Raw genomic sequence first — 27,181 nt, 5'->3', positions numbered from 1 at the left:
GTAGCCCCATGCACCACAAGCCCCGCTCCCAACCCCCCCTCCTCCTCCTGAGGCTGCGAGCCTCGGGGTCAGAGTGCGTTGGTCGCCCGTTGCAAGGAGCCAGGGGCGGCGGGGGGGGGCCTGTGGTGTTCGGGGTTTGTTTGCTGTCGGAAAGGTGCCTTGATCAGGCGCGGCCACGAAGTGGCAAGCTCTCAAACAACATCTGCACCTCGTCAGAAATCAACTCGAAGCTCGGTTGTTACGGCTTCGCCCTTTCTCGCTCCTTGCCACCGTTGTTATTATGATCTCGCCCGCGTTACTTGCCGGCTGCCGCTACTGCCGCCACTGCCGCCGTTGTTCTCACGAGTGTGTAATTTGGCTCCGGTGAATTGTCACCATTATTGTCGGTGCAGCGTTACATTTTCTCGCTGTCGTGATATCGCCCGCACCCAGCCGGCTGGACGGTCCCGTGACCGTGCAACACAGAGCGATGTGTGGATTCACGTAGAGTCTTTAAGTGCGGCTGCATCTCAAAGCGGAGTATGAACATGGAGGCAGAATAAAACCAGAGCGCTTGAAAGCCCCTATACGTGAACAGGGGCAGGGAGTCGACAGCACTGATGTCTGGGGGAAGGTGGTGAGAGTACAAACTCAGTCGTAAGGTCGCGAGTTCAAATCATGGTCAAGGATTGCCGCAGCCCATAACCTCTCCAGGGTCAATAAAATCAGTATTGCTTTGTGTGGTCATCGGTAATATTTATTTGTGCATACAGCGCAAGTTATGCATCTGCATCACACGATGCTGCGCTATCCACAAACACGGACGCGCATAGATTATAATGATTTCAGCCAATCTATACGCATTGGAAGGAAACCGGAGCGCTCGGTAAAACAAAAAAAAACCCACGTACGAGGGAGCAACACTCGATTCCGTACAGATGGACCACATGGGGAGTAGTCCACACTTTACTGTACCGCCATCTCCCGGCGAGCCGGGCACCTCCTCGGTGCGCACGGGAAGGGAGTTTCGCAGAATTTGTGCGGCGATCCATCGACCCTCGCCTCCAGCGCTGGTTTGCAGGCCACGTGCGCAACCACCACTGCCCGGCTTCATCTGATTGCAGTGGTGGTTCTGTGGGTGGACCTCGCCTGGTATATGTCATGGGTTCGACCCCGACCCTGACGTCTGCTGTATATTTGGAGTTTGCGTGTCTCTCTCTCCGTGGTCGCGTGGATTTTTTTCAGGTCATCTGGGTTTTTGGTGGGGCCTTACCTGGTAAAATCTAAAATTGTTTAATTGTAGTTCAGTTTCCCATGGGAATGTGGAATTCATGCACTGGCTCAGGACCACCAATGGGGATGAGCCGACCCATTTATTGATTAAGTAAAAAAAATCCCTTAACTTATGACCACACTGCATTCCTATTTTTGTGCATTGATAACTTATAAAACAAATATATGCAACTACATATTATTTGAAAATTGTGTAATATGTTGAGACCGATATATTTTAATATATTGGTCTTGCTAATATTACTGAATTAGGACTGTAAGTATCTTCATAGTTATGCAGTATTCATTATATATCCTTATTGCAGTCATAATGCATAACATGATGACTGTAATCAGATTACTATTGGCAGCTACCAGTAATTATGTCGTACAGCATTACTCGCTATGTAATCTCATTATCATGACATTTGTATGATAATCACATTTTCTGATATATTTTTACTATTATTATCTCTACTCTGCTCGTTTACCCCAGCAAAGCCGCACTGAGTCTCAATGTGCTCGTATTCAGGAGGGTCCTGCCACCTATCCGCAGTAGGAGGCAGAGGTGGGACAAAGTCATTGTCATGCAAGTCCAAGTCGAGTCTCAAGTCATCAAATTCATGACTCGAGTCTGACTCGAGTCCAAGTCACATGACTCGAGTCCACACCTCAGAGGTGGGACAAAGTCATTGTTATGCAAGTCCAAGTCGAGTCTCAAGTCATCAAATTCATGACTCGAGTCTGACTCGAGTCCAAGTCACATGACTCGAGTCCACACCTCTGGTAGGAGGTGACGTGAATGCGTTAAATTCAAATTGGGTCATTTTCAGTGTGACATTTTTTCAGCATTGGGGTGTGTTGACCAATACCTGATATAGTGTTTTTTGGTTTAACAATGGGAGGAAATCCGAGAACCCGGAGGACATCCATGCAGAACAGGGGGAGAACGTACACATTCCACGCAGAAAGGTGCCTCATTTAAGAACAGGACGCAGTGAGGCATAGGTGTTACCACTGCACCACCCTGCCCCCAAAATGGTTTTCACGATGCAGCTTTGGTGCTTACGAGAACAGCAGCAGCAGCAGCAGTCCATGACAAAGACAAAGATCCCCCGTATAGCAAGTCCTGTGAACAAGCACAGGCCGGCACGGCACACGAGGGAGTGGGTTTGCCAGCACCACGCCCAGCTGCTTTTGTCTCCCTAGTGAAGAGACACACCAGGTACCCATTTGACGCTGAGTCGACTTAGGGGAGACCCAGGACCGGTTCAGATAATCGTCACTGGTGTTGGCCATGAGCGGAAATCGACATCGGGTCGCCGGCTTCATAGCGCAGTGCGCTAACCACTACACCACCGCTCACACCGAGACACAAGGCTCACGGCCGCAGCAGAGCACTATCATTCCCAAGGTTATATCAACCAAATGCCCTTTTTATATATTCAAAGCATATGAATGTAATCAAGGAATCGGATCACCTTACTTGCAAAATACCAAATACGGGGGCCATATAACATCCCTTCGCGAGTGAGTGGCGAGTGAGTGGAACAGAAGCCAGCAGCCCACCCGGGCCACCCCGGGCCACCCCGGGCCACCCCTGCCCCACCGCTGCCCCACCGCTGCAGCCTCCGCTGAGCTTCATCATGTGGGCCACCTTCGCCGCGCAGAAATAACATCTCCGCCGTTTGCTGGCAACGAGCCGCCGGATTTAATAAAGAAACTGGCATCGATTTTTTTTTCTTGTCCGTCGCCCGTCACCCCCCCCCCCACTCCCCACCCCCTTTCCGTGTGCTTCATCAAATATGGTCCAGATGGCTGCTCGCATTCAGCGCAAACAAGCACTTGACAAACACGCACAGTGCAAGCTCTTTAATTCCCGCGTGTGGCAACCTACCGTTCTCAAATAGCAATTACGGCTGGGGCTCCGTGGATCCTGGGTTGCAGGGTGGGGGAGGGGAGTTGTGGGGGAGAGGTGGGAGGGGGACAGAGCTCAGCTGTGGGCACTCAGGTAGCATTTGGCAGCAGATGAAAACCGTTCCCCACTTGCTTGCGTTAAAGCTAAAACCGTGGCCCCGTCTCGTCGTCTAAGTCGAGGGGTCATCCCAGTCGTGCATTGCTGTGGCCACACACAGGATGCGGAGTCGCCAAGCAGTGCGTTGTGATGGCCATCCGCCCGTGAGTGTGAGTGTGTGTGAGTCTGAGTGTGTGAATGTGTATGTGAATGTGTGTGTGAGTGTGAATGTGAGTGAGTGTGTGTGTGAGTGTGTGTGTGAGGGTGTGTCTGAGTGTGTGTGAGTGTGTATATGTGAGTGTGTGTATGTGAGTGTGTGTGTGTATGTGCTTTATTGACCTGGTCAAGGCCTATGATACCATCAGTAGGACTGGGCTCTGGGTTGTTCTTCGTGCTTTCGGAGTCCCTGACCCTCTGCTCACGATCATTAAGGACCTTCATGATGGTGAGCGGGCCCGGGTAAAACTACGTGGCCGGGAGTCGGAGCCTTTCCCTGTACACCTTGGGGTGCGACAGGGATGTCCTCTGGCTCCCACATTATTTAACATCTATTTTGACCGCGTAGTTCGTGAAGCCCTCAATAGCTGTACCGGGGGAATTTCCATTTGGTACAGATATAATGGGAGGCTGATCGACGCCCGGGTGCGATCAAGGGATGGCTCCCTATTGGTCAACCATGTTATGTATGCCGATGATTTGGTAATAGCTGCTCATTCAGAAGAGGAGTTGGAGATGCTGCTGCTGAGACTGGAGCGTGCCACTAAGAGGTGGGGCCTTACCATCAGCCCCACCAAAACTAAGCACCTGCCTGGGTATTTTGTACCATCGGACACTCCACCCCCACAACTCCCAATTGGTGATGGGGCAGTTGTGGAGAGAGTGGAGAGTTTCCCATACCTGGGCAGTGTGCTTATGACCGGCTCCAGTCTATCAGCAGAGGTCTCACTCCGAATCAGTCGAGCGGCAATATCTTTTCATCGGTTGCGTAACGCTGTGTGGAAGCTACCTGGTCTGTCGCTCCGCACGAAGCTTCAGGTCTTCTCGGCCACGGTCATTCCCTCCCTTCTCTACGCTTGCGAGACGTGGACCCCCCTGGTGGAGCATCTTCGCCGGTTGGAAACATTTAGGCTGGCCTGCCTACGATCCATCCTGGGTTTAACCAGGCTGGATTGTGTGAGGAGCTCACAAATCCTTGAAAGATCTGGGCAAAGTCCCATCAGTGAGCTCCTCCGGCAGGCAAGGCTGCGTTGGCTGGGTCATGTAGCCCGCATGCCCAGCCACCGAATGCCTAAACAGCTTTTGTTCGGCCGGATCGAGGGGGCTAGACGGGCGCGGCACGGGCTGGAGAAGAGATGGAGTGATGTGGTACAGGAGGACGTGGAGCTGAGTGGACTTGCCGATGACTGGTACCAGCGGTGTCAAGATCGGCCTCAGTGGAGGAGGCTCGTGAAGGACGCTACTGGGCAGTTGGAGGCAGTCGCCCTCCAACAACAACGGAGGGCGGAGGAGCGACGCTCACAACAACGAGCGGAGCGCCGGGTGGCTAAAGCACAGCAAGTCGGCACAGTAGGGGGCACAGGTGGTGCATCAGCCAGTCATCTCGGTCATCTCGGTCAGTCGACCCGTGGCACCTGGGTCTGCCCCGTGACCTCCTGTCAGCGGGCTTTCGACACTTTCACGTGGCCTCAAGGTGCACTTGGCCTGGCACAAGCATCGTGGTGACGTCACCGCCACTTAGTGGCGAATGGCGGTTGTTGTTGTTGTTGTTGTGTGTGTGAGTGAGTGAGTGTGTGAGTGAGTGTGAGTGTGTGTGTAAGTGTGTGTGTAAGTGTGTGAGTGTGTGTGTGAGTGAATGTGTGTGTGTGAGTGTGTGTGCGTGTGTGTGCGTGCGCCTCTCCGTTTCAGCCCGAGCGGTCCGGAACGCTGCTCCAGGAAATATTTGAGCTCTACGTTCTTGTCCCCGTTCTCATGGGATTGTGCGAATGTTGAGTACAACTGTTATAGGATTATTATAAATGCGTGCACTTTGTACTCGAGTGCGAGTGCTTTATGCCGATAATCTCAATTCCAAGCCAGCAGCTTTGCAAGCATTCTAGAAAATATTTAGGGGGAAACTTAGACCTGGCTCATATTCTTGGTTCTTTCGGTAAAGTCACGCAGAAGGGGCATAATAAAAATAAAATTATCACGACGTTTCGGCCACAACGCAAGCAGCCGTCCTCAAGTGAAGAACAGGTCTGTCGGAAAGACAGCGTTCTTCACCTGAGGATGGCTGCTTGCGTTGTGGACGAAACGTCGTGAGAATTTAATTTTATTATGTTTTTTTTTATTATTTTATTATTTCCCTTCTACGTGACTTTACCGAAAGAACCAAGAAGATGAATCCCTGCAGTCACGAAAGCTTTAAATCGAAATTTAGACCTGGCTGTGTGACTGTAGAGGTTGTTTGCGATAATCCGATTTTATCACGGTGCTTTTTTCTTTAAATGTGTATATAAATAACAAACATCTCTAAATGAAGTAATTCAATTTGAGCAAACCGTTTGGCGACAGTGTTTGGGGCTAACGCGAGGAGAGCAGAAGATGCACGGCATACACAGTTCGCGTTCGTGGCAGAGTGTCGCTGCTGTTTTCTCTATTAAATCAACCTCATCGCAGACAGACGCGGGCTGCCCCTAGCGGTCCTGCAATGCGGCGATCCGTCGGGCACCTGACAATTAAAGAAATCCCTCCCTGAGCAGGCACTGCTACGTCAGCCTCAGCTGCCCCTCATCAGAGGCGCTGCAGTGGCCAGAGCTCCCCTTGCCTGCTGTGCAGTAAGGGCTGAACGATGCATCGATTAAAAATCGAAATCGTAATTTGAAACAATTCGATTAGCAAATCGCAAAGGCTGGATTTTTTTAGCGATTTGAAAAGTCCGATTTACTTTCTTATTGGAATTGTTTTGTTTTTTCATTATTATAACTTTCTTTATTTAACTTAACAATTGTTCTATGCTTGATGTGTTCTATTTCAATTAAAACATTTTAATACATACATGTTGGAAGCAATTCATATATTTTAAGGTCTCATCCTTGCATTAGAATATATAGAGCAGTTCATATTTTTACGGTATCTTGTGGTAATGCTCCATCACATGTTTTAAATCTATTACACAGTGAATATTGAACTGAAGCTTAACTTAGAAAAATTTAATCGCAAATCAAATCGCAATCGCAATATCCGTCAGAAAAATCGCAATTAGATATTTTCCCTAAATCGTTCAGCCTTAGTATGCAGGAGGTCGTTGGTTAGATCCCGATCCTGACACCTGCTGTATATTTGGAGTCTGCATGTGTCTCTCTCCCCGTGGTCACGTGGGTTTTTTCTCCGGGTCCTCTGGGGGTTTCCCTCCACAGTTAGAAACACGCGTTTAGAGTATTTGGCTGCTATACATTTCCACATGACAGGCCACTTCGTTGAGCTATCATTTGTGGTAGCCAGGTCGCTTCTGAAAAAGAGCCTTACCTGCTAAAATAAAAACAGTTTACAGTTTAGTTTTTATCGTCCCCTATAGCCACGATGTTTCATGCCCTAGCCCACTTCACTCTTCAGTCGATATGCCTCCTCCAACTTCCGCGCATTCCCTGATCCACGTGTTCCTCTGTCCGTCTCTCAGTGTAATTCTAAAGCGTGGATCCCCCCCCATCAGCCCCCTCCACCCCTCCACCACGCTGCCTTGCCCACCATTGCCTTTGCTCTTGACAAATCAGCAGAAATGTGTGTACCAGTGCAATTTGTACTTGCATGCTTTATTGATACCTATTTTTTAGTTTTTCTTGCTTAACTTTACTCCATCTTACTCGTGTGTCCTTTATTTCACTTTTTGTTTATGTAACTTGCTCACCTGCCCCTACTGGAAATCTATGAAAAAGAGCTTCATAGATCATCGGATTCCTCCAGTCGAAATAAAGATTTTGATGCTAGTTTGTGAACTTTTCAGCTTTTTCCCGTTTTCTCTGTCAATGTCCCACGTTTCCAATCCGTACGTCATACCTGATCATATTTAATCACTTTGATCTCGCTGCAATTTTAGCAGTTGCCTTACAAGAGTGCCTGTTCACATAAACTAAATACAGTGGTGTCTTGATTTGTGTTCCAAGACTTTTGAACATCGCAAATAGACGTTCGAATTAGGCGACTTCTGCAGCCTCGGGTGTAAACTGGTAGACGCAGATTACTTTTCAAAATTAACCCTTCCCAAACTTCAAAATAAACCTTCCACTTTAATTTCAAGTGCAGTTTATGATGTACGCTGCGACCGTTTTAAGTATGTTATATTTTTTACAAATCGCCTCATCTCCACTCCACGTGTCTGCGGCTGGACCCAGTCTCTCCCTTAAAGCACCCACCTTTGACTTTTAACTGAACTATTATTTTTATTTTACCAGGCAATCAGGCCCACTGAGCTGCTATATAAGCTTTTTTTTCTAAACGCGTGATGTTGATTTCAAGTGTGGAGGGGAAAAACTGGAGGACCTGGAGAAAAATCCATTTGCCTACCGAGAGAACATGCAAACTCCAAATATGCAGACGTCAGGGTTGGGATCGAGCCCACGCCCTCCTGTATACCAGGCGAGGTAGTTGACATCTCGCCACCGTGGCACCCACTTTCATCCAGTCGGTGCTGTAATTGTCTTTTTCGATCTGCGCGTGTGTGTTTACGTCGCCGCTGGACTCAAATACAGCATAGAGCTCCGTGCGCTTGTACCGAACATTCATAACACGCTTGCGCCCTTTTTGATTTGCGTGCGTTTCGTTTATTGACGACCGTTGAACGCCTCGTTTGTTCATGTTTTTGTCTTTTGTTTTTGTCGTTCGTTGTCGACGTCGCTGTGCCCGCGCACCACGGATCTCCCTCGGTAAATTAGCCGGGCAAGCGGCTAAACGGGGGCCCGTCGCCCGTGCAACAAATTAAAATAAACTTTCAACGAGAATGGCGCTTTGGTTCATGCTGATATTGCGTATTGAGACCCCGCCACGTGAGGTCAGGTGAAGCCACGTGTGGTCTACACGTGCAGAGGTGGCGGAGCGTTTTGGAACGTTCGTGGAATTCTGTCGGATGTTTTGTTCGTAGCACCATCTACCGTGCGTTCAGGTTACGTGCCCCTGGGTTCAGCAGAGTAGGCAAAAGCAAAAACGGTTCCACGCCAAGTACGTCATCTCCTCCACGCTGCAGTCGCGTCAAAGTGTCTCCAAACTAGGGATGAGCTTCGAATTAAAATATTCAGAAGACAATTCGATTTTTTCTTCTTCAGATTTTCGTATCAATTTTCGAATCATGTAGCAATTAAACGTGGCTTCATGCCAGGTTGCATTACCCGATGCCACATTTCACCACATTTTGGGGGGGAAAAGCGCAGAAGTGACGTAAATATAAATTATGTAATTTTCCTTGACATACGGATCGATCCGAAACAACTTTTCTTTTTGGGATCAGAAATTCCTAATTTCTACGGCAAAGGGGCCAGTCTCTTCACAGTACGAACGCAGTTGCACAACCTGGGTTAGATCGGTGGTAACGGAAACCCAACGATTCAATTCCACATGTCAGCGCACTGAGCCAGGACAGCTCAAGCCTGGGTTCAAGTCCACGTTCTATTCACTTGCGATTGAACCGATTTCTCATTTCCACAAAAAAAAATTATTTGAACTGTAGACATATATTAATTTGTTCACTTAACTTGGCCTCGCAATGTGCAGTTCTATCCGATGGCTGAAACGCGGCGAGACCCTGGTCACTGCGGTGGCGAGATGTTACCGACCTCGCCTATTTATTTGGAGTTTGCGTGTCTCTCTCCCCGTGATCACGTGGATTTTTATCCGGGCCCTCCGGTTTTTCCCTCCACATTTAACGTCAACGTGCGTTTCGAGTATTTGGCTGCTATACATTTACACGTGATAAGCCACTTCGTTGGGCTATCATTTGTGGCCAGGTCACTTCTGAAAAAGAGCCATATAGCTCAGTGGGCCTTACCTGGTAAAATAATAATAGTTTAGTTTTAGTTTTATCATCCCTTCGAGCCATGACGTGTCCTGCCCAAGCCCACATCACTATATAGTCGATATGCCTCCTCCAACTCGTGCGCATTCCCTGATCCATGTGCTCCTCTGTCGGTCTCTCAGTGCGATTCCAAAGCGCGCACCCACCCACAACTCCACCAGGCTGCCTTGCCCACGATTGCCTTTGGTTAAAAGATTAACTTAGCGTTACGTGGGGGGAGCTCCTCCTCGATATCGGGATAGAAACGGGGGGGGGGGGGGGCCTCATCGACGCGGCTCCAGGAATAGCTGGGGTTGGGGTCACCCCCGCCGTGGCCGTGCGCTCGCTGCCGCTCACCAACACAAGCGGCCGCTCGTCCGCCAACTCCGTGCCGCTGCAAACATCGACACCGCCGGACGGTCCGGTAAATGAACCCGCGATTGGGCCTCCCCCCCCCCCTCTGCTACTCGGGGGGGTCAATGCAGCCTTGAAGGCGATGTGGTGCATGAACATCAGTGACGGTGCAAAAGGTTCTGGCCACAGCAGCCAACGTTTGAGAGCTCGAGTTGACATACACTCATAATAAAGGTTTAAATATAAATGTGTCGTTAACCCACCACCGCCAGCACCCGACACAGCCAATTAGTAAGGTTTGTCATGTAAACAGAACGTGCCAATTGGTTACTACTTTCAGCGCTCCGGTGTGTTGGAGAGTAAACCCACAACATTTACAATTCGAGTGACCGACCCTCGGAGAAGCACTCGTGTTTTTTTCATCACGCAAAGCGCCTCTCCACCAACCTTAATAGGCGCTTGCTAACAACACACGCCGTGCGGTCTGTGGCGCTGTAGGGAGGGGGGGGGGGGGTGTGTCTCTCTGTTCGTGCGGGGAGATGTAAACGGTCGCCACGCAGCGTTGCCATCCCAGGCGTGATGCCGCCACTGCGGGCAGCGGCTACGTGGTAGCTGCTTCGATTCGGCCCAGACGGCGCAGAGAGACCTTTCTAATACCTTGCGCCGCGAGTGTCACTGTGCTAAATTTGAATCGATTCCCAACATGGGTGGAGTGCAAGACAGTCGGGGTTGGGGGGCTGGGTGATGGTGGTGGTTGTGGTGGTGAGAGGTGTTTTAGTCGAGTTCGGCAGGGGAGAGAGAGAGAGAGAGACGTGGACAGCTGCCCTGAGCATTTGAGATGTCGCCATGTCCTGTCCCGTGACCGCCGTCAGCTGTTGTTTGCCGTGGCCCCCTTGAGAGGGGGGGCGAGGGGGGGCGAGGGGGGGGAGAGGTGGGGGGGGGGCTTTGGGATGACCGAGGCTGGCGGCGTGACCCCCCCCCCGCTCTCCGGGTGTGGCCGTCGCTCGCGACAGCTGCTCGTGCAGATGTTGGGCCCTCTCGGGCGTGCTCGCTCGCTCGCACTCTCCCGCTCCTCCTTCCTTCACCTCCTAGCCACAGTGGCGGTGCTGCCGCCGCTTCTCCCTGTCCTGTCCATCACCGAGTATTTTCAGATGGGACAGCTTCCATCCCGTCCAGCGATTGATGTCTAACTTCGAGTCGGATCGAGGTGTCCGCCGTCGTCTTCTTCCCCTCGCCCCGTGCAGAGTTCCCTCCTCCCCCTCCGCCACGATTCTCGGCATGCCGATTCACCATTCGTCACGGCCACGCATCTGAGACGTTGCAGCTTTCTGCACTTGACCTCACTCAGGAGCCTGGGTTCACTCAGGAAAGGCGCCCGTCCACTCCACACATACTTCGAGAGCGTCTCTGCTCCGTTCCAACGAGGCAGGGCATGCGCTCATCTGGACATCTGTGATAACGAGCTTGGTGGCTCATCGGCTTTCTCCAGTCTGAATAAATATTCTGATTCAGCGGTGGGAATTCAACATTCTCTCGCCGGAGGCGAGTCTCTTCGATAGGTTGAGCACTGGTTGATCTTGCGTGAAGTGCCTACTCATTTTTATTGACGATGGAGGATTGGTGTGGGCCGAGATTTGAAGTTGCCATGTTTCTGATTGTGCATGGCGTGCTCTGGCCATGGTGCCAGCGACCCAGGTGCCGTGTAGAATCAACACGAGTTTACTGTCCCCCAGCAGAGGGTCACAGTCTAAACTGTGTCCTGTGCTGCACTGTGCTCCATTATCTGCACTGACCAGTGTGGTGAAGTATGGTCAAACATTCCCCCCCACCCCCGTGAACTCGCCGGATTAGGGAGAGGCACTCAACCACCCATGCATTCACAAAGGGCTGAAATTTGTTATTAATTTTTATTGACAAAAAACATGAATATCGTTGCAAATGTGTACATGTAAACATAATATAAATAAAGCAAATATAAATCATCACGCTAGAGCAGTAAATAAATACTATAAATCTGACCCATATACATAAGATACACGTAAAATGATGATTTAATATCTATACAAACATTTGTATTGAAATATACATTTTAAATACTGTTTATGGAATATACCGCCACTGTAAAATATTTCCATATACACACACATATATATTCATAACCAAACGAGCTCGTTTGCCAGAGGGGCCCCTCTCCTTTGTAACCGATCTGATGTGTTTATGCGTGTGCGCATGTTTGTTCTTCATTCGCGCACCCTACGTCGCCTACCGTGCTGATCAGAGGTGCGGGGGGGGGGGACAACAAACTAAGCACAAAAAGCAGTTCTATGAGTTTTCAATCGAGATGACGATTTAAAAGTGCACAGCTCCCAATGGCTTCCTATCTCGGAAGGAAAGAGCGTTCCAGACGGCCGCAGAAGCGCATCTTGAACGCGCGTGACGCGGCGACCGCCTTTGTTCGCGCGGAGAGCTCTAGCCACGGCGCATCTGTCCTCGCAGTAATTCGCAAAAAATCCGCCGGCATTCGTGGTGAGCACATCGCCCGGTATACGCTATTTGTGTAACAAAAAAAATAATGTTAAAAAATTCCTCGTGAGCCGTGCGTCGTCCCCCGCACCTCCCCCCCTCTGCAATTGCAAATCGCACGATGTACCATTTTTTGGCAAAAACAAAAAAAGAATCTAAATTTGCAACGATGTGCACGTCACGAGTGCTGCGTAGGGTCCCGGCTTAATGGGCGTGCGTGTCCTCGACCTGCCGGGCGCGCATCTGCGTTGCGCACAGATGCGGTTTTGCAGCGGAAAACACAATAAACCTTCCACTCCAGTGTAATTGCAGAAAAAAAGGGGGCTCATCTTCCTACTATTTGCAAAGAGGCGACTAGGTGAGGTTTGTCTATTACAATACGGCATTTGGCTATTTAAATAAATGATTGAAACAGCAGTGCGGCAGCGCCGGTGCCGAATGAAAGCCCTTTTGTTTGCCGTTTCATAGACACAGCTGCCCTGTCCGCAAAAACCAAACATCAGCATCTGCCGTTTCCTTCAGCTGTAACCGAGGAAACGTTTCCCCCGTCCCTGCTGGGCAGCAACACCTGGCTCAGCCATTAGGCCAGGTAAGAGCCCCGGGGGGGGGGGGGGGGGGTGGGCACCTTGCGTTGTGCCCAATGCAGGTTTTGCCTTAATCCCCGGGCCAGAAGAGAATTCGGTATTGCCGCGCGTGGCAGATATTTAACGACGCCGGTTTCTGCGAGACGGTGTATGAAAGTGGAAGTGCGGGTTTGCCCCGCTCTGCGCGGGGTTCGGTTTGTACGATTTCGCGCTGTATATACGGCGGCTGACGTATTTACACCCAGAATTCGCTATATAATGCGCGTCGTATTCACTCTACACGCAGCTATTGCGGTCGGACGTGGGGCAACATTGTGTGTGTGTGTACTGTACGCGCGAGCCGGCAGGCAGACCGTCTTGTGCCGTTTCACTTTGTGTGCGCCCCTTTTTTCGGAACGCATCTACTACTACGCGTTAACGTACTCATGAAATACGATTATTATACAATTTTTAAAGCTCTTGGTGCAATTCGAGTTTTGACATCCGTGCATACACCTACAACTAAAGCTCATTGGGTGGCACCAGCAAGGGAAGTATTTGGTCAGGGTCCATGGAATCTCTCACGTGGATAGTGCGGCGCAGGTTCTGTCAGGTGCGCCGTGTAGCTCGGCGCCGTGCGCTGCTCGCGACGATGTCCGACGACGTTGCCGCATCCCGTAGAAGCTCCCCGGCACACGGAGCGAAGCGTCGGACATCGTGCCGATGACGACCCGCAAACGGGAGGGCCTGGCTGCGCAACTCGAGGATCTCTCCATTGCTTTGAATTATTGATGGCGATCATCCGATGCTTTTCTGCCCTTGCGCACGGTGGCAATGTGGTCAGGAGTTGAATGCCAATGTTGAGGTCTGCTAGCCAGGAGAGTGCTTCTCCTTAAGTAGTTTTCCTATTCCTCCTCCATTGAAGGAACGCAGACGACAACGGGTTACGATGCGGTCCGTAGCTCGCTTTGCATGGCCACAGTCGCACGACTGTGCCTTGTCTTTAATTTCCCATTCATGAAGGAGATGTGCGCAGCGGCCTGGTGTGTGACGATTTGACCATGTTGATATTCGTAACACAAAATAATCATGAGCGCTGTTGTGGAGAATATGAATCACAAAAGAAATGAGCAGATCATATATCTGTCCCTGTATATCTCCTTATATCTCGTGATGATGGTCAAACTACCATAATCCAGCCGAGTAGCGTGGTTGTTCAAGCACTCGCCTTGCAAACGGAAGGGCGTGAGTTTCAATCTCGGCAGGGGGTCAACACGTTTCTTCCTCTCTGCGGTCTCGATAACCGTGACAAGTCGGCAGTAGCTGTGCTATGGACAGACTGACCTCGTCATAGAAGCATTGAGTTGTAACCACGGGATTGTGGTTTTCAGTGGAGATGAGTGGCCACCCTTTGCTCATCTGCTTGGGGAGTTTTTGGTGGTCAGATTAAAGCCACAATAGGCCACGGGTAGAGAAATGCCTTTTCTTGCATAGCTATAGGAAATTCTGAAAAAAGAGCAGTTATTAATTCAACACGGTGAGAGTTTAAATTCCCTTAATTGATTTCTGTGAACCTGTTACAGTATTCCATCTGTTACAATTAACCTGTTTTTAATTAACCTCTGTTTAATTACGTTGTTTTTAATGAACACGGTATCCAACTGCTCATGGATGCACGGTCAAGTCGCGCATGCGAGTGGCTCTTCTTTAGACCACAGAACGGCAGGCCGGTCTCCAGTGACGTCTGACATCCACAGAGGCCGACAGGGCCGCGTCGGACAATAAACCAAACGAATCGGCCTTTGCTAGGATCGCTGGCGCAAAAGGCGAATGAGCAAGCCGGTCTCCGATGTGTCGTCGTCAAACCAGAAGGTGGACGTTCGCCTCGCTCCCCTGATTCTTTTTTTTTTACGTCAACAAAAATTGCAGTCATTTGGCTTGGCTCAATTGATTGCCTTGGACACTTTGCAGTTTTTATTTTTTGTTTTGGTCGTTGGTGATCGAGTTAGAGCGGTGTTTCTTAACCTTGGTTTGGCCCCGCAGACTACTCAGCCGATGCAAACATTTCCGTGGACCCACACAGACCCTAGCCCCCAACCTTGGTGACAAAACGCATTAAACGTATCTCTAAATAGCAGTAATACAAGATTATTCATATGACTGGGACAATTTTTCTTTTCAATGCAGTGATAAGGTTTCTTTTGAGTGGGGGGCATTTAGATCTTAGGGTAAGCGTGGTTTAATCAGTGTAGTTTACTTAACTTCATTTTTTATTAAATATCATGAGAAAAATATTAATGTCCGAAAAAAAGGTATAAACATTGGAATTATTGTCCAGATCAACCTGCATCACGGTCACGGCGGACCACCTGGAGGACCATTGCGGACCACCGGTGTAACCGGGACCACACACAGCAGGCCGTGGCTTTGGTCCCAACCCTGATCCCTGCTGTGGATATTTGGAGTTTGCTTGTCGCTCTCTCCCCGTGGTCGCATGGATTTTTTTCTCCGGGTCCTCCGATTTTTACCTCCATCTTTAGAAGCATGCATTGAGAGTATTTGGCCACTGCTATAAACTATCACACGTGATAAGCCACTTCGTTGCGTTATCGTTTTAGGCCAAGTCGCTATTGATAAAGAGCTTCATAGCTCAGTGGGCCTTACAAAAAATATATTTTTTTGAGAAGCACTGGATTAGACCATCCAGCTCACGACTTACGACACCTGCGGTAAGTCGCGGGTGGACCAATGGGGATTCCCAAACGCAGGATCTCAGGATGGTTCCGACATAAGTCTGACTCGCCTGGCCACCTTGTGCGATGCCATGCATATTCAATGGCATCATCTTCGTGGTTGGGGGTTTGTGTGCTTTCGGTAAATCTAGCAGCCTCGAAGCCACCACAGCTTTAAGAAGCCACTAAGAACTTCGCACTTTTAACTCGAGATTGAACACTCATTTCTTGAGAACTGCTTTTTGCGTTTAGTTTGTTGTCTTTCCCTCACACCTCCCGATGAGCACGGTTGGCTACGTATGGCGCAAAATAAGTTATATATACATACATGCAGTCTGCCGGAATGTGCTCACACACCCTAACCTTCGGAAGACGCCGCCAGCATTGCTGCACTCATTGACATGGGCAACAATTTTCATTCATGAATTCTCTCGTACCTTATTTTTATTTGCATCTAAAATTAAAAAAAATAGGAAAAGCTTGGTCCAATAGCCAGATTGCCTGACCCGTAATGAAATTATCGTGAATTTAAAATCCCTAGCCCCAGCCCATCATCTCTTTGGGGCTGTTAAAATAGCATACCACTCTGTGGTAAGTCAACAGTGGCCACCCGTTGGAGAGATTGGCCCCAAACACGGGAATGTGGAATTTCCACCGCTCGCTCAAGACCACCTGAAGTTAGCACTGCGCAATGCTTTGACCGTTTAAAAGTAAAACCCCTTATTGATTATTGACTACGGTGCGACATCAATTCACATTCATGGTCAACTGGCTTCATAATTAACTCTCATTCACTGTCATTGAAAAGCCACATTGGCGAGCCAGGCCCCACCCAGGAAGCAAAATTCCTTCTCTTGGCAGGGAATTGCCACTGCGCGTGCCTGTGCGCGATCGTCGTTCGCATTGTTTCGTGTCCCTTTTGCCAAATGGAGGCATACGGGGCGCGTGTGTTGCAAGTGCTGCGCCCAAGTGAATGCGTTTTCAAGTTAAATATTTAGACTTGTTGTGCCGACGATGCATTTTTACAGAAATGAATCGGGCTGTGCAGGTGTTGACTTCTGTTTTAAAAGCAAGGGTTTTGTTGCATTGCGCTTAATTGCATCTGTTGGGCAAACAAAAATATGAGCTTCACACAAACAGACCCGAAGATAAAGACCGAGATCCCCCATATAGCCTCAACGGACTATGGGGGCAAGTGCCGTTAGCGAGCATTTATAACGGCCAGCATGGCACACAAGGCAGTGGGTGGCCACAACCACGCCCAGCTCCCTTTGTCTCGATGTTTACACATCGCACCAGGCTTATTCATTTGAGGCTGAGTCGACCTTGGGGAGGCCCAGGACCGGTGGAGATGATCGTCACCAGTGTTGGTCGTGAGCAGGAATCGAACCCAGGTCGATGGGTACCGAGTGCGGTGTGCTTACCACTATACTACCACTTCCCATACGATGACACACGGACACGTGCACGTACACACGTGCACAGGTTGACACACAGACACACGCACACGCACACAGACACGTGCACACGCACACAGACACACGCTCGGACACAAAGACAGACGCACGTACACAGAGACAATCGTGCAGGAGACACGCTCAGATACCTCAATTAACTTTGATGTAGACTTGTTTGGGTGCTGTTAGTGAGCACATATTAAGGCCTACACAGGCTGTGGCAATAATGGCTTATTATAGCAGGACCACCATAAAAGATGCGCAACAACGTGGAAAATAGGAACCTGAACCTGGTCTGGGCCTCTCCTAGGCCAATTCAGCTAAAAAAATTCCAGTTGCTGTTTCGTTGTGGTGAAAGTAAATGCTTTTTTTGTTTTAACATCTCAAGGTGTGGTTGGATTTAGACGCTACTTAGACCCACAATGCATTGCATCTGACGCTCGCTAACCATGCGGTCCACGCTGCTGCCCGTGTGTTGTCGTTGCCCAGGTGCCCTGCCATCCCGCGCGCACCAGGATGCCCGACTCCCCCTCGGACGTGAAGGCCTCCTCCAGATCGACTCCTCCGATCCGCAGCGTTCCGCAAGCCGCCATGCCTCCCCCTCCCCCCGCCACGCAGAGCATCAACCGAGCCAGCTCCTTCACGCCCACGAGCAGTGAGCAGTCGCCCACACGGGCGCCCCGCCGCTCACCCACTCATCCACCCTGCTGTTCACCCACTCAACCACCTGGCTACTCACCCACTCGACCACCCCGCCGCTCACCCACTCAACCACCCCGCCGCTCACCCTCACCCACTCGTTCATCCCGCCTCACCTCCCTCTCGCCCCCCCCCACCCCACCTTCTCTCTCCTCGCAGTGCTGAACGGTGTGGGCCACTCTCCGCCGGGGATGAACGGCGCCCCTTCCCCGCCCAACGGCTTCGGCAACGGCCCCGCGTCCTCGTCCTCCTCCTCGCTGGCCAATCAGCAGCTGCCGCCGGCGTGCGGCGCCCGCCAGCTCAGCAAGCTCAAGCGCTTCCTCACGACGCTGCAGCAGTTCGGCTCCGACATCTCGCCCGAGATCGGCGAGCGCGTGCGGACGCTCGTGCTGGGCCTCGTGGTGAGTGGAAGAGCCGCGGGATAGGGGCGATGGCGGAGAGAGAGCGGCTGGGAGAGAGGCACGGGAGAGATGCAGAGACTGGGAAAGGCGGAGAGGCTCAGAGGCAGAAAGAGGGAGAGAGAAAGAAAGAGGGGCAGAGAGGCAGAAGGACATGGATACAGAAAAAGAGAGGCAGGGAGAGTCAAAATTCAGAGGTAGAGAGATGGAGGGAGAGGCAGAGAGAGAGGCAGAGAGCAGACTCATACTCAGACTGTATCAGCAAGTAAGGCCCCCATTGAGCTCAAGCAGCTCTTTGACAATGACGACCACAGCCCGAGATCGCCGGCAGTGGTTGCAGCTTCAGGATAGGTTGGGAATGTGCCAACTAACATGAAACCCACGTCAGAAGCACCTGCAAATCGAATAAACAATTAATAGGGCTTGAGATATAAATAACAAATACAATATCCCGTCATGGCCATATGTAAGTAAACCCTATGTACACCCTCAGGCATAATCGAGCTGAGCTGTAGCATTGGCGGAGGTAATGCTGCACCGTGGCCTTCAAACACACCATGTCTAGAGAAGGTGCATGAGGTCGGGGGTTCGATCCTGACCCTGATGCCTGCTGCATATTTGGAGTTTGCATGTTCTTGTCCTGGTCGTGTGGATTATTCTCCGGGTCCTCCGGTTTTTCCATCAACATTTAGATAGATAGATAGATCGTTTATTGTCATTGTCACCAGTACAACGAAATTTAAAATGCTCACCAGTCAGGGCATCATTCATAAATTTAAATTAAATAAAACTATAAAAATAAAAATAAAATTAAATGAAAGATAATCAATTTATACTATATATAAAAAACAGCCCAAGTATACCCACATACCCACATAAGGTTACATTTTGTCATTGCACATCTCTATTTCACAGTCAATTGTAAACACTATTATTTAATAATTAATTAGCATTATTGAGTGTGGTGATCGCTGTAGGGTAAAAGCTCGCGTTTCGACGATTTGGTTGCTATAAATATCCACGTAAAAAGCCACTTCATTGAGATATCACTTGTGGCCAGGTCGCTTCTGATAAAGAGCCATAGAGCTCAGTGGGCCTTGCCTGGTAAAAAAAAATGGTCATCAGTTAATCAGAGGTCCTATATAATTTTGGATTTCTTAATGGAGGGAGAGTGTCCATGAAACACTGAGCTGATTTGGATTAAACAAAGTTGTGGATGAAGATCGCCCAGTGTATATCTCCCGGAGAGGTCATACTAGCTTTAGAGTAAAGTTCTATAGAGCGATGAGCTCTGTCAGGAGCATCTTATGATAAAGAGGCTTTAGTTTATTAAGGAGAGTGTTTGGGCACCACAGCAGCTAGATGTTAACTCCCTTACCTGGTATACAGGAGGTTGTGGGTTCGATCCCAACACTGACGCCTGTATATTTGGGGTTTGCATGTTGTCGTCCTGGTCATGTGGATTATTCTCCGGGTCCTCCGGTTTTTCCATCAACATTTGGAAATTTGCGTTTAGAGTATTTGGCTGCTATAATTTCCACACGATAAGCCACTTCGTTGAGCAATCACTTTGTGGCCAGGTGACTTCTGAAATAGCTCAGTGGGCCTTACCTGGTAAAATAAAAAACGTTTTTAGGTTAATTTAACACGTAGGCTTTCGTGACCAATACCATCCATGATACAGGTTTTTTGGGTTAGTTCGCATAAATATCTAAATGTGTCGTTAAACCCGCCACCACCCGACACAGCCAATCAGTAAGGGTTGTCACGTAAACAGAACGTGCCAATTCGTCACTAGTACAGCACACCGGTGTGTTGGAGAGCCAAGCCACAACATTTACAAACTGAGTACGAAGTTTCACCAGTAATTACAACTAGCTTCATCAGGCGACAGCCAGATTTGTAGAGTAGTCCACCTGTTTCGTTCCTTAAATATTATGGACGATTTTGGTCGCGAAAGCCTTCGTGTATTAAACATTTCCTTTTTTTCTTTACGTATAGTCATTGTGTATGTGGAAAGTGAGCACTGAGTCGATAATGAGGCCGAGGAATTTGTCGCGGGGACGGAGAGAGAGAGAGAGTCTGGTCTGTCCGATTTCTAGAGATCCGATCACAGATCGGTCGAACTCTCTTGTTTAAACATCGTATCAGAAACTGATCCGGTTCGTCTTTTGTCGAGAAACTATCACAGGGCCAGTCTGTCACTTCGATGTTTAAAGAGCGGCGAACTTACATTTCGATTTAAAGCTTTCGTGACTGCAGGGATTCATATTCTTGGTTCTTTCGGTAAAGCAGCTGCTTGCGTTGTGGCCGAAACGTCGTGAGAATTGTATAATGTTTTATTGTTATTATTTTATTATTTCCCTTCTACGTGACTTAACCGAAAGAACCAAGAATATAGCAACGAACTTGTATGCACAACTAAACAGAGTAAAAAACAATGGTGCTAGGTGACAGAGCCTTGTCTGAATGTGTCTGACTGGTGCTGGGTGAACCGTGTTGGTCCTGAGCCAGCTCCAGAAGTGGCGCGTTTCCGAGTGAAAACACCTCCCAGCCAGCCAAGACGTTACACCCTTGAGAACGCAAACATAGCAGCAGTCATGCAGTGGGCACTGAGGTGTTGTGCTTTAGTAGGGCAGGTGCTTGATGGGCTACGGAAACCACTTTGTAAGGGAAGAGAGATCAGTGTAAAGAAAATGGACTTGATGCGAGAGTGCTGCCTGTTTCGGTGTGTGCTGATCAGAGAGCTGGGCCCCTAACTAAGCAGCTCATAAAAAGAGGTTGTTGAAAGTTAAGCCCAGATACCTGGGAAGTTCGTGGCAGCTATGCAATCATCTGTTAAAAGAACAGTTGAGCGTCGTAGATATGCTTCGGCAAAAATGGTTCCGCTGGGGTGGCGGACATCTTTAAACTCTGTGTATATTTGATATCCATTTTCCAGGTTATGGCCTCTCTCTCTATCTCTCTCTCTCTCTATCTGTCTTCAGTCTTGCTGTTACGTACGTAGCCAACCACACGAATCGGAGGTTGCGGGGGAAGGACCACAAACTAAACACAAAAAGGCCGTTCTAAAGAAATGAGTTCACCACGCATTTGTGGCGAGCTGGCCGAGCCGATCCGTAGAAGTAGGATAATGGGTGGTCAGCTGGGCCCAGTGGATGTGAGGAGTTGTCGAGGAGAGGACTTCTACTCTCACAGGGATCCGGTGCGGTAGTGGTGAAGACGATCGATATCCGAAGATCGTGAGGTCAAATCCCATTTGAGGGGGCCCCTGCCTTGGAAATGTGGAATTTCCACGATTGGCTCAGTTCCGTCAATGAAGTTGAGTGCCGCCACAAATGCTTCTTGGTGCAGGGAGATGCTGAGACTTGACTGTGATATCTCCTCTTGGCAATAGCTGTGCATGGTACATGCATCACATCATGTGCCTAAGAATACATTGTTTTATAATATATGGTAATCATACGCAAATCACATGCTAATGTGCCTGTAGATCCATCGTTTGCCTAACGTAGATCGCTATATATGTTTCAATGCGTGGATGCATTGAAATCTACGTCTAGAAATTAACAGCTGACACTCCAAAGCAGCGCTCGGTCCATCGGTAGAAGCGTAACGAGTGAACGCCACTTGTTTGCGTGGCTACAAACCCCGGGTCTCCCTTCCAATGCGCGCGTCGCAAATCTCGCCTGACCTTCGGTCGCTTAGAGAAGCGTCCGTGACCGAACCCGGTGGTCGATTGCGGCCGAGCGGCACAGCCACCGCCGGGTTGGCCGCGCGGGAGACGCCGCCGCTGGACCGTGACGTAACCGGGCCCTTTTGGCCGTGTCCGGGTTATTTGCGTCCGCAGTGTCCCGTTGCAAGCCGGCCGCCGCGTGCGTGCGCGAGCGCGGGCTCACGTGCCGTCCCATCTGCCTCCCGCTCCGAGGATGTGAAATCGTATATCTGTCCCTCCCTCCCTCGCCTGGCCCCCTCCCCTCCCATCCCTCCCCTCCCTCCCCCACCCTCCCACCGCAGCCACTCGCGGCGCCCACGCCGCCGATTCTTATTTCTTCGCCGCCTAATCGGCGATGCCAAAACAGTGGCGGCGTCGCGAGCCCCTCGCACGCCCAACATCGAAAGGACGAGGAGCAAGGCGTGCAAAAGAATGTCATAAAGCGGAGAGCGAAACCCCCAGACGGGATAGTGACCAACTGCGACAGAACGCGGGGGCAGCGGCGAGCAGCGGTAGACGGCGCCCTGCGAGACTGATGGCGCGTGCTGCCGTGGTGCGCGAGAACGCGTGCCGGACGCGCGCCCCGTGCGGACGCCATGTGCTCGAGCATCGGTGCGGTGTCACTGGGGGGCGAATGAAGTGGCGTTAGCGCCTATTAATACCGGCGGCTTGTTCGCACGCCTCGACAGGTCCTTTGGGTTAAGGCCAAGTAAACCTAGAGGAGGCCCAGAGACAGGTTTGTGGTACCCGCATGCATCGAACCCAAATGGCTGGGATAATGGGCCAGGGCGTGAAGTAGGTTGGTCCACAATCTTGATTTGAAGTTTTCGTGACTGCAGGAATCCATACTGTTTGGTTCTTTCGGTAAAGTCACGTAGGTATAAAATAAAATAAATCACGACGTTTCTGGCGCAACACAAGCGTCCGTCATGAGGTGGGAAAAAATGCTGAGGCAGAAGGTTTGCACCAAATTAGCGGTTCCAATTGGTGCTCTAAATTTCGAATGTCAACGTAAGAAGTGATGTGTATTAGTCATATACGTTGTATATTATGGGGTTAATGTGATATAACGTGATATATGCAGTCATAATATAACAACAAAAAATTATTGCTGGGGAGGAATTTGTGACCATGAATTGTGACAATTTGCGGAACCGCCAAGGGCGTGAATAGTGATTGCCCCAGCGTAAATCACTTCACATATAGTCTTAACAGACTGTTGGGGCAACTGCTGTTAGCGAGCACCTATGAAGGCCGGCACGGCATACAAGGGGGTGGCCGGCCAGCACCACGCTCGGTCGCCTTTGTTTCCCGAGTGGCAATGTTTACACATCACACCAGTTTGACTAATTTTAGGCTGAGTGGAACAAGGGGATGCCCAGGGCTGGTTCAGATAATCGTCACTGCTGTTGGCCGTGAGCGTGACTCGAACTCGGGTCGCCGGGTTCGTCGCGCAATGCGCTAAACGCTGACGCTACCGCTCCCCGCATCGCTTACACACGCGCACACAACAATAACAACCACTATTCGCCACTAAGTGGCGGTGATGTCACCACGTCGCTTGTGCCATGCTAGGTGCACGCACATTCGCACGTGCACGATCACACACAAAGACATGCATACATGCACGCACACACACACACGCGCGCTAATACAGCACCGTGCTCACATGTGCGATACAAAAACCAACATCTCCCGTCATAGCCAAATAGGATCATGTTGACCGCACCACCACACCAGGTATTCATTTTAAGCCGAGTCAAGCCGGGGGGCGGTCGTGCTAAATTTGGCTATCACTTGCCACTGATGAGCGTGATTCGCCAGGATCAGAGTGCAGCGGCGCTAAAATTAGTGCGTACATGAGCACGCGTTGTGTAACTTGGCGGAATACACTCGCTGTTACTTCTGTGTCTGGTCAAAGTCAACGTGTGCGAGCGCTGAATTGAGCGTCGCTCGTTCGGCGGAGGTGGAGAACGAACAGCAGAACGACACAAACTCTCCCTGCGGAAGCCCTCTCGTGGCTAGCAGACCGACATTGGCATTTAGCGCCTGGCCACATTGACATCGTGCGCAAGAGTAGAATAGAATGGGATGATAGTCATCAATAATTCAAAGCAATGGAGAGATCCTACAACAGATCTCGACGTTGGCACGGAGCTGCTGAAAGCATCCGATGCTGCCCATGATGCGCGAGCGGAGAGCACAACCGGGCATCGGGGCAGTGCGCTCTTCCTTCTCGGTCGCAGTGATTGGTGTAAATTCCGCATTGCCACGGCGGGAGCCGGTCCAAAGATGCTGGACGATCACGATTTAACCTCCAACAAAACGGTTCTTGTTTTGCTAACCCCGGGAGGGAGGAGTTGGGAAAAGCGACACTGGGATTTTGAACTCGATCTGAACTCGCCGGGCATGCGATGGCCCCCCTCCTCCTGCCCCTCTCGGCGCATCACCCCACTCGGCGGTGGCTGTGACGCCGCCGATTTGTGGAGCTCCCGATCCCGGCGGAGCGTGAATTTTTTCCAGCAGGCGGCAGTACAGCAAGCCGGTTCGGGAAGCCGTGTGCCAGCTGTGAGCTTTTGAGTGGGGTTTTTCTTCAGGGAAGAAAATAAATTGCCCTCGTGTGATAACCAGTTGGAACCAGCCAAACGTACTGAGGCAGGACCCTCTTGAAAATTGAGATTCGGTCGAAGCTTTCCTCTCTAGAGGACATTAATATTATTTATTATTATACGTTGTATGTTGAACTTATTTCACACCGTACGTAGCCAACCGTACGAATCGGAGGTGCCAACCGTGCTAACCTGCGTGCGTGTGCCTCTCTGTGCGTGTGTTGCATTTTCAGAATTCGACTCTGTCTATTGAAGAGTTCCATGCCAAACTTCAGGAGGCGACCAACTTCCCTCTGCGCCCGTTCGTGATTCCCTTTTTAAAGGTACTCGTCTCTCCCACACACCACGAAAACACAAGTAGATTTCTGTTTTTTTGTTATCTGTATAACAGTCCCCCCCCCCCCCACCTGGGCAGGCTTTCATGCGTAAACGAGACGAAATGACAACGACGATGGCCATCAATTTTGCCGCCTGCTCAGCGGTTTTTTCCCAGCACCTCGCGGTGATCACAGCGGCAACACTCCGATTCACCTCGGCCAGGGGTCGAGCGGCCCGTGGCTCGTATTCACATCGCATCGCCGCTCTTGCAATATTGAGTTTGTTTTTGTTATGCCGAATTCGTACGAAAAAAATCCCCTTGTTATTTTGGTTGCTGACCCCTGACCCGAACCAATTCGGCCGGTGGCGTTACGGGCGAGCGCTTTACACCTCCAGCCGCGAGCAGTGCAGTCGCTGCTCCCTGCTGCTGCTGCTGCTGAACCGCCGTTGTGACGGCACTTCTAACTCCACTGCCTGTTACCAAGTTGCCCGGTCTCGACGGAGCTCAGAAGCTAAGCAGGAATTTGAGCCTGGGCAGTGCTTGGATGGGTGACCACCATCACGAATAAAATGGCTTGAAATCGACGCGACGATGGGAGGAGGAAGTTTCAAAGTGCAGCAGTGTCAGGGCAGAAGCAGAGAGAGACGTGTTTTGGCCTGCAGCATGGTGACTGGGTGAGTGAGTGGGTGGGTGAGTGGGTGAGTGAGTCAGTGGTGAGTGAGTGAGTCGGTGAGTGAGTGAGTGAGTGAGTGGGTGAGTGGGTGAGTGGGTGGGTGAGTGGGTGGGTGAGTGGGTGGGTGAGTGGGTGGGTGAGTGAGTGGGTGAGTGGGTGGGTGAGTGAGTGGGTGAGTGAGTGGGTGAGTCAGTGGTGAGTGAATGAGTCAGTGAGTGAGTTTGTTGTTGTGACACAGGGGAGCGGTAGTGTAGTGGTTAGCACGCTGCGCTACAAACCCGGAGAGCCAAGTTCGATTCTTGCTCACGGCCAATACCACTGACGATTATCTGAGCTGGTCCTGGGCCTCCCCTAGGTCGACTCAGCCTTAAATGAGTACCCAGTGCGGTGTGAAAAACATTAGCGCCGGGGAGATTAACGCCGGTCATGGTTCTGGCCACCCACCCCCTCATGTGCCGTGCCGGCCTTCTTAGGTGCTCTCTAACAGCACTTGCCCCAACAGTCTGTTAAGGCTATACAGGTGGGCTTTGTCTTTGTTGCGACCTGCAATGTGGTGGATGAAACGAGTCCTTGAAAAGGGTGGAGGAATCAAAGAGTGACGTTCATGGCAACACTAACCAAGAAGGCAACTGTTTGAAGGAGTACTGCGACTCATGAAGGATTTCTTTGTGAGAATGGGGGACTGTGTATTTGTAAAGGGCATGACCTTCAGCCATGCAGGGTTTTACACTCTGCTCTACGACCCTCTTTATGGCTAGTATTTCCGATGGCTCCAGACTGGACAGAGTTTGCTGTGCTTGGCATTGATTGTAGATTGATGCTAACCCCCCAGTATCTTCTTAAATGACAGTAATTTGACCGCGGACCTCGGTATTGAGGCATTCCCTCGCCTGTTTGTCCTTCATCTCCCAGGCCAATGACTTAACACTGCGCACAGCAGCAGGGAGCAGTGCAGCGACGAACACTGTTGTACCGTACCCGTCGCTCCCCATGTTTTTCAGTTTCAGTTTCATTTATTTGGTATAGCCCTGTGAGCCATTCGGCTCTTGAATCGGGTGCAACCGCAAGAAACAAAAAACAAAAACATGAACAAGAAAACATCTTAAAGTGACTATGCGCAAACAGAAAAATCGAGGAAAAAACTGAAAAGTCTTTCAGAAAAAAAGCACCTGTACACCAACGCTGTGCAAAAATCCCAGTGGGATGCAAGTCAAACAACAACAACAAGACAACTTAGATTAAAGCCATCATTCTAACTCCGTACTACAACAAACAAACATGGCCAAACCAAAAAACTTTTCGAAATCACCAAAATAAGCCATAAAAACAATGTAACAGTGATCATAGGAACTGTGACCGAAATTTCACAATAAACGACATAAACAACATGTACCACCAAAACCCTGTAGCCATATCTGGCTGCATGAGTCACTCCACAACAACAGGTCTACACTGCCCTGCTTTACCAACCCCGCGCAGTCGCGACGTGCAGAGGAAGTGTGCTCAAACAGCACCTACGAACCCGCATGGTGCGGGGAGGCCCTCATCCAGCAGTAAATTGACTGGACTTGCGCATGCGTGGCGCGTGCACGCGTGCTTACCGGCTGGATGATTGCTGGCAAGGAGAAACACACATCATGTGGAAATGTGCGCCGTTGCGGCAACGGATCCGGGTGGCCGGCTGGCGTCGTAGTCCGAATGCTCGACTTGCAGTCGGCAGCGTCGCAAGCTCAAGGCCCCGCGTGGAAGTCGACTCGGCACAATCAAAGGTTTTTCTCTCTGACGAGGTCAATAGCATCGGTGCCACTTGGCGAGAAGCCATCCCGTGCTCGTTCTACTGACCCCCCCTCGC

At 50.3% G+C, this 27,181-nt stretch overlaps 1 protein-coding gene across 2 annotated transcripts in view; it reads left to right on the top strand.

Moving 5' to 3' along the window:
* Positions 1–27,181, top strand: part of LOC133350814 (protein CBFA2T1-like) — a 79,490-nt gene that overhangs the window by 34,203 nt on the left and 18,106 nt on the right. For both annotated transcript variants that reach the window (XM_061565570.1, XM_061565569.1), the window contains exons 2-4: positions 17,406–17,571; positions 17,775–18,016; positions 24,571–24,660. In XM_061565570.1, the coding sequence (XP_061421554.1) occupies positions 17,433–17,571; positions 17,775–18,016; positions 24,571–24,660 (471 nt within the window). In that variant the 5' untranslated portion in view covers positions 17,406–17,432. The remainder of the gene's footprint in view (positions 1–17,405; positions 17,572–17,774; positions 18,017–24,570; positions 24,661–27,181) is intronic.

Source organism: Lethenteron reissneri, chromosome 35 (assembly GCF_015708825.2).
Source record: "Lethenteron reissneri isolate LAM-NWPU_2019-01 chromosome 35, ASM1570882v1, whole genome shotgun sequence".
Lineage (NCBI taxonomy): Eukaryota > Metazoa > Chordata > Hyperoartia > Petromyzontiformes > Petromyzontidae > Lethenteron > Lethenteron reissneri.
The sequence above is the reverse complement of the archived record's forward strand: the minus strand, read 5'-3'. Positions and strand labels throughout refer to the sequence as shown.